Source organism: Raphanus sativus, unplaced genomic scaffold, assembly GCF_000801105.2.
Source record: "Raphanus sativus cultivar WK10039 unplaced genomic scaffold, ASM80110v3 Scaffold2669, whole genome shotgun sequence".
Lineage (NCBI taxonomy): Eukaryota > Viridiplantae > Streptophyta > Magnoliopsida > Brassicales > Brassicaceae > Raphanus > Raphanus sativus.
Genome location: NW_026617977.1, coordinates 6,555 through 14,404, shown reverse-complemented (window position 1 = coordinate 14,404; position 7,850 = coordinate 6,555). Strand labels below are relative to the sequence as shown.

Sequence of the window (7,850 nt, the reverse complement as noted above, 5' to 3'; positions counted from 1 at the left end):
CAGCCATGTCATCACGTCTTGCGGCTTCGTTTGGCCGCCGGAGACGGAGGATAGTGCGCGTGAGAGCGCGTCGACGGAATCGTCTAGCAGCTCGATGCATGCATCGTAGGCTGAGCGGACACGTGGGGGCATGTCGAGGACAGATAAAGAGGAGGATGAGTAGAGTGCGCGGTTGAAGTGGTGGAGCGTCATGTTCACCGTCACGTGGAGCAGGTTGTTGTCGGAAGAGGAGGCGAGTGTGCCGGGGAAGTCCATGAGTGAGTCAACGCATAGTTCTGGGAAACGAGCCAAGTCGCAAGCTTTTGAGATTGCTTGGCTTGGTTTCCGAGCTAGGCCTGGGACGTGCTGGGGGGATTTGAGTTGTGATCCGAATACTGAGGCGGGGAGCATTAGTGTGAAGGCTACGACGATTAAAGACATTAGAAGCTTCTTTCTTGTCGGTTGTGCTGACATGGGGACATGGTTTATGTTCGGAGCCAGAGCTGTGGTGGTTCTCACCGAACAACTTGTTTTGGAGGTTCCGAGTCTTTCGCAACCCATTTTGTTCTCGTTGTATTTTCTTTTCTTGTGGTTTACATTCCAAATGATGCAAGTGTATATATATATGAGTGAGTGAGTCTGGTGAAGTATATAAAGGAGAGTAGTGGTGATACTGGTGGGGACACGCGTCATTGAACTATTCATTTAACATAAGAATAAAAATTGCGTTATTTATTTGCTTGTGGTCGAATTTAAGTTGCTTGTGCTTATCATCGTTTGTTAGTGTGAGGTTATTCTTTCCAGTCGATGTTTGTTAGTAAGCTTTTGTTACTCGTCGAGATGAGTAAAAATAGGTGTGGGATTTTGAACCCAACCGAATTTGGTGAACCAAACTGAACTGAATTTTTTCAGTTTTGGTTTATATTCAATTTATAAATTTAGCTTCATTTGATAGATTACAGAAAAATTCAGTTGTTGGGTTGGTTCAATTCAATAATTGGTTAGTTCAGTTTTGTACTTCTTTTTTTACAAATTTTGACCAAATTATTTCATCTAAAATTTTGAACAAAAATAACGGACTAACTAAAATTGACCAATAAATTACTAGAGAACATACGCTTGTCCGAGAGATTCTTAAGTGACATTTTGTGCAAAACCAAAGGATTACATATCAAAATAGTGTTGACAGAAAATTACTGATTATGAGTGCTACGCTAAATTATTTAGTGTCGAATTGTATAGTACATTACATATAAACCTTGAAATTGATCTAGTATTATTATATATGTGCAGTGTGCATATTAAAGAGCATGAGCTGGCATCTACAAATCAAGTGTAAACTTGTTGAAAATTGAAATGATAGTGACACTACAGACTCATCCCATTATTTTATGGTTTTTCCTTTATTATTTCAAGACTTTGAAACAGTTTTATAAACACTAAAACAGTTAACATGCATTAATTAAATCCTATTATTGTTTCAACATCAACCTAACAGGAAAAGAAGGAAACCACGACTCAGCTAATGCCAGAATGCGACTAAAAAGACCCCATTGTTTCTGATTACATAGACATCTCACGTTGTTTTTTCATTTAAATGTTTTCAAACTTTGTCATAATTTTAAACCGAGTGCTTTAAATTAAATCCAGCTAAGTTATCTAAAATAGATGGACCTACATTTCCATAATCAAACACTAGTACGATCCTGCGACTTCTTAGTTAAATTCGTGATGATATATAACTAGGATTCATTATTAAACTAACACATAACAGTTCGGACTCGAATCATAAAAAATTACAAATGATATTATGTGAAACTCATACAAATTCTGAAAACCCTTTGGCAAAAGAAAGAAAAGAAACTTATACAAATTCGATCATGCAAGTATGTAACTGTCTACAAGAATGTATTTGATCTTGTGTATTAATTTTTTATGCAGTGAGACTGGGACCAACGTACACAATTAGCTTTGCATAAATACTTGTAACATTTATGATATATCTAGACATTTCTTTTTGTTAAAAATGTGAATACCATTTAAAATAAAAATAAAAATTGAGGTTTACAGGTATTTCAGTAAATACATCCAACCAACTCTATTTCTTTACAAAACTTCTACCACGTAATTTTGGAATTTTCAAAAACATATCAGGCTGACAAAAAAAAAAAATTTGATAGCAAACATGACTAGAAGCAATGATAAATTCCTGAAAACCCAAAAAAGCTCGAGCCGAGATGGGCACAATAGGAGAGATACAAAGACAAATTGTGATGATGTAAAAAGCAAACAATAAGCTTATATCATCCGACTGTCCGAACATTAAACCATTTCTCTTAAGAGGTAGGAAGAGCCCACTCAAAAACTCATTCAAAGTCCAACATATGTGTTCAATTGAAACCAAAATCAAATCCAAAGACTGGATTACACTAACCATCAGAGCCTAATAGCGTTTTACTTACTCTACCGGATTCATCCACTAAGTTCTCTAGCAAAAAAAACAAGTAACATCACTTCTTTGTAGCTTTACTACCTCCTCTTGAAGCTAAGCTAAACCCAAGACACAATAAATTGAAGAACTTCCTCTACCCACTGAAGCTTAACCTGCAGCTCTACCATGACACCAAACAACACCAAGCCTTTAAAGGAGATGAAGTGTGAGTGAGAGCTCAAAACCGCATACGCACATTGAGGAAGCGGGTGTAGGAGTTAAAACTCGCAATCAAAAAATTAATGTGAATAGAATAAAGTTTACGGAAATAGTAGGAGAGGATCTCTGTGAATAGATCGTTAAGATAGTTTAGTTGGAATGAACTAATATTATTGACAATGAATATGATATATACAAAGAACAAAGCACAAGATAATACATGTGGAAGAGAGTATTCTAGGTAACAAGTGAGTAAGTCCAAGAACATACATCAAATAATGGATGTGTTTTATGCTGCCCAGCTTGCTCCAACTACTCCGCATATCTAGGGAGCACATATCGTACCTAGCTCCGGAAATATCAACCTGTTGGGTAACCGTTTGACTGCAAGGTGACTAGGTCTTGGTTGTTATCTACAAACTCTGAGCTCATTTTCTCACGCTACAAGGTATCCCTTTGAGCTGGAATAGCAGGGATTCGCTGATGATTCATGTCTTCACTGACCATTTAGCTCGTTTTGATTGGGCTTTTACTAGACCAGATTTATTTGATACATCCTGCTCCAACAGTTTCCCCAGCCTCTTAAGTGACACATGGTTATTTTGAATGGGCGAAAGTATGACGAGATGCACTTGTGTTTCGTTTGTTAGATCGATAATTATTATTCTCGATCTACTGGTCTAAAAATCAGTGGTGTTCTCCTCGAGATAATCATCCACTGTTGATATTGTTTTGATTTGATGGTTTGGACATTTAGAGCAACATTAGACCACCTCCATTGATATTTTTTACAAAAATATATGTAAGTTGTTGATCAATAGTATTTAAAATAAATAAAACTATTTATAAAATCAATGTAATTTATAATTAATTTTCAACTGAAATCAAACATTGTATTTGAATTGTAAAATGATTTTTTTGTGTAACATTATGGGTCAGCAATGGTTTCTTGCGTAAACACTTACCAAGTTAATTTTCCGATGTGCCACGTGTTTCCTTTCTTTTCGATCAAATAAACATATCACATGTCTTCACATTTGACTTTTCCAATAAAGTACTAGTATAAACCAGTCGTGATTTGGAAGTTAAAAGGCATTAATATCTCACTGCACTAATTACTGTTTAATAAAATTATAAGTATTGTTCAAAGGTTTTATACATGAAATAGGAAAATCATTGCTGACAAAAAGAAAAAAAAAGAAAAAGGAAAATCATTAATTTCTGTCTAATTTATAATTTGTTTGATTTTGTTAATTAATTAAATTTAAATAAGAGTAAAATTAATATTTTTTTTGACAACCAGAATTTTTTATCTATATGCATTTAAAATATAAAACGACAAATAATTTAAAAATGATAAAATTACACAAAATTGAAACGGAGGCAATACTAATTAGTCTAAAAAACATGTAAGTTAATTTATATCTTAAACATAACTAGATTTTGATGTGAGTTTCCAAAGATATTTTTTAAAATTTATTTAATATAAATTATAGTCTCATTTATATTTATGTACTTCAATTTTTATATAACTTTTATTTAAATTTTGTACATCATTTGTTTAATTAATTTTCAAAATTTCAGTTTGAAATTTTAAGAAAGATTATAATCACTAATATATGTAGATTTTTGATTAAAAAATTAGATGAAAATAATTTATGATGAGTGTCATTATTATTATTATTATCATGAGAAAATTCAAATCTAGTTATAAATCATTTATTATTATTGTTGTTATTATTTTGTTAAAAGTAAAAGTCGTGAGCTTTAATTCCATAATTCATTAAGATCTGATTTCATTTTTTAAATATTTTGATCTAAAAACAATTTTATATATAAAAATTGGTTTGAACACGGAACACAAGAGAATCAATTTCTCGCACTACCATTAAACTAGTAACATTTTGGTTAGAGTTAGTATTAAAGACACCACAGAAGCATGGAAGCTCCAAAGAGCGAAACTTTAGAGTTTGAGAGATGGAAACAAAAGTTTAAAGAGAAAAAAACGGTCCACAAATAAGAAAGAGAGAAAACAAACATCACACAGAAAAAATAGAGATGGAGATTAAGACAAAACTGCATGTACAAGATGAGGAGGATGAGCAACCCCTTAGCCCGGCGGCACGTTTGTTCCACACACGGGAGTTTAACTTGAACATCATATCGGTGATTGGTTTAAAAAGTAAAATCAACTCTGATATGATTATCAGAGGGTTTAAGGAAAGTTGTATCAAGCATCCTCGTTTCTCCAGTAGATTGGTGAGTCTCAGGGGGGTTATTGGGAGATGAATTTTCATGAATTTTGGAAATTTTGAGATTCCTTTGTTATTGATTCTTGGATTTAATAAATCTTAATAGAATCCATTGTTATTGGTTTAAGAATTTTCAAAATCCATTCAAATCCATTGTTATTCAAAAAGTTTTGTTATTATAGATTCTCTAATTCTAACTAAATCTATTGTTATTGGGACATGAATTCTATTCATTTTTATTCATGAGACTCAACTTTCAAAATATCATATGTATCCATGTGATTTTCAAAATCCTTGTGCAACTTTTACCAAATTATGTCCAAATCTATAATTCATTACATTTTGTATACCATTACACTTTTTGAAAACATAATTTATATTTATAATGTTTATCATTTTCAATATATAATTAATTTATATATAAAAACTTTAAATAAAAAGTTTATAATAGTTTGGAAAATCATTTTCAAATTTCAAAAAGAAAATTAGAAAAAACAAAATTTTTATAAAAATGTTAGAATTTGAAAACTATAATTCGAAATATTTTTTTTAAAAAAATATTTTTTAATTATTCTTTATATATAACAAGTGTGTCTCTTTAATGAAACCTCTTTTGGTAATCCAAGTTAATGAAAAACTAGACAAATCTAAAAAAAATCATGATCAAATTCTATAAGTCAATGTATATACATTTTCACAATTCACATAACTTTTAAAATCAATCAACTCTTAAAATTCACAAATTCTATACAAATTCTTCTCCCAATAACCCCTTAATATATTATGATTGAAAAATATTATAACGTAAGGGAACGCGGGGAAATTGTAAATTTGGATCATTAAAATACTAACAACAATTTCACCGATCTCTATGGCTCCCACATTCATTTCTTTGCAAAGATTGTCTTTCTCATCCTCTCCCTTTCTTTCTTAGCCACCATAAAATTGCATCAAACTCCATTGCATTTTTCTCACCATTTCTGCTTTTTACTCATTACTTCTTGGTATTTACCCAGATGACTTTTATTTTGATTTTTTTTTGTTGGGTCAGAACTCTTTTTTTGGTTGTATAAATATACATTTAACCCGATATTTTCTAGTTTCTATCTTCTTCAATATAGTATATAGATTGATCATATGAATTTGGCCTCTAAATATTTTTTTAACGAACCATTATTACATGTTAACCAAAAAGCGGGTCCTGTTATTTGTTTCCCCGATGTGCATTTGAGTTACACTGTTTTTGGCAAAACATTTGAGTTACCCTTTAAATGTGTTTTGTATGTTTTCTTTATCATTCAAGACATTGCTTGGACTATAGATAAAAATGAACTTTTGTACTCGTATGGTTTTATGATCAATTATATTTTTCTATAACAAAAAAATAAACCATTGATCATAATATTTTCAGTGTGAAACATGTAACAGTTTTAGTAATTTGTAATCATTTAAAAAAATCAAAATTTATTAAGGAAATTAGTACTTCCAAATTGAAATAAACCTTAATACTTCTTCTATAATTAGTACATTCACTTCAAAATAATAACATGAAGGTGTGCGATGGGGAAAATGGACAAAACCAAAGATGGGTTCAGACAAACGTGGTCGTCCAGGATCACATCATCGTTCCCAAAATCCAACAGAAAAAGATAGAGAACGCTGACGCCTTTCTAGAGGAATATGTTTCGGACGTCATGAAGATCCCTTTGGACACCTCAAGGCCGTTATGGGAGCTTCACCTACTCGACTTGAAAACCTCAGATGCTGAAACCGTTGCCGTTTTAAAGATCCACCACTCGCTCGGTGATGGCATGTCAATCATGTCTCTCCTCCTCGCTTGTATGCGTAAAACATCGAACCCTGATGAGCTACCGAGTCTCCCTACTGCATCATCTCGGTTAACTGCCGGTTCAAGGAGTAATTCCAGGTTACGGTGGTTGGTTAAGGTTATCTGTACCGCGGTTATGTTGATGTTAAACACGGTTTGTGACGCTTTGGAGTTTATTTTAACGACAATGTTCTTCAAGGACACCAAAACGCCCATTAAAGGTGATTTCCTAACAGTGAAGAAGAATAAAGAGTTGCGTCTGGTTCATCGTACCGTAAGCCTTGACGATATAAAGCTAATCAAGAACGCCATGAAGATGGTTAGTTTTTTCTCCTTTGGTTTGTAGCTGAACACATTTTCTTAGTCATATTATTTGCTCAATTTACTAGAAAGAAGCCTTATCAGCTTTAACACGTCATATATGATCCCCTAGGAATCAGGTTAAACATGTCATTATAAGTATATGAGCTCCTACACCTATAGGGAACCAGTAATCACGATAAGAACCATAAAAATAATTGTGGATCTTGAAAGATAGGCCTAATTGTATAGAGTTTACTTTAAGAAAAATAATAATAATGTTGAATATCTCATATTCTGGTTTAATAGACAGTCAACGATGTTGTACTTGGAGTAACCCAAGCTGGCGTCTCGCGGTACTTGGAGAGAAGATACGGTAACTAAATTACACACTCACTTATTTCCTTGTAGCAAGGGACAGTTATTGCATACTATTAGCGTACAGAGTCTAATTATGTTGTGAAATCTAATAGGAGAAGAAGAAAGTAACACGAGTGATAAAAAAATGCCTAAAAGATCAAGGATAAGGGCAGCTCTGCTTGTAAACTTAAGACCCACCATTGGAATCCAGGCAAGTTTGTACAAGCTCACTTACTTATCTCATTACAGGTTCATAATTCATATATAGTTAGTAGTTACGGGTGGATTTCGATTAATTTTAGTTCTTAAGACAGGAACTAGCCGAAATGATGGCCAAAGGGTCCAAATGTAGGTGGGGAAATTGGTTTGGCTGTTTAGTCTTTCCATTTTCTATTGCATTACGCGATGACCCCTTGGAACATCTCCGACGAGCCAAGTCTATAATTGACAGAAAGAAGAATTCGTTCGGGCCAATACTGAC

General features: G+C 33.0%; 2 protein-coding genes across 2 annotated transcripts; one reads left to right on the top strand and one right to left on the bottom strand.

The window, feature by feature from the left end:
* Positions 1 to 3: 3 nt before the first annotated feature.
* Positions 4 to 687, bottom strand: LOC130505886 (probable pectinesterase/pectinesterase inhibitor 34; the record flags this gene model as incomplete). Its single annotated transcript, XM_057000488.1, has 1 exon — positions 4 to 687. A coding segment is annotated over exon 1 (681 nt), but the record flags the coding sequence as incomplete, so codon positions are not given.
* A 3,912-nt stretch (positions 688 to 4,599) lies between these two features.
* Positions 4,600 to 7,637, top strand: LOC130505885 (wax ester synthase/diacylglycerol acyltransferase 4-like). Its single transcript, XM_057000487.1, has 4 exons — positions 4,600 to 4,888; positions 6,435 to 7,028; positions 7,319 to 7,385; positions 7,483 to 7,637. The coding sequence occupies exons 1-4, from the start codon at positions 4,688 to 4,690 to the stop codon at positions 7,635 to 7,637; spliced, it is 1,017 nt and encodes a 338-aa protein (XP_056856467.1). The 5' UTR covers positions 4,600 to 4,687.
* The last annotated feature ends 213 nt before the right edge of the window (positions 7,638 to 7,850 follow it).

Excerpts from the sequence above, each read along its gene's own strand:
- LOC130505885 (XM_057000487.1), top strand. The coding sequence starts at position 4,688 with ATGGAGATTAAGACAAAACTGCATGTACAAGATGAGGAGGATGAGCAA. Across the intron at positions 7,029-7,318 it reads TCAAGAACGCCATGAAGATG|ACAGTCAACGATGTTGTACT; the intron begins GTTAGTTTTTTC and ends CTGGTTTAATAG. Across the intron at positions 7,386-7,482 it reads GTACTTGGAGAGAAGATACG|GAGAAGAAGAAAGTAACACG; the intron begins GTAACTAAATTA and ends GAAATCTAATAG.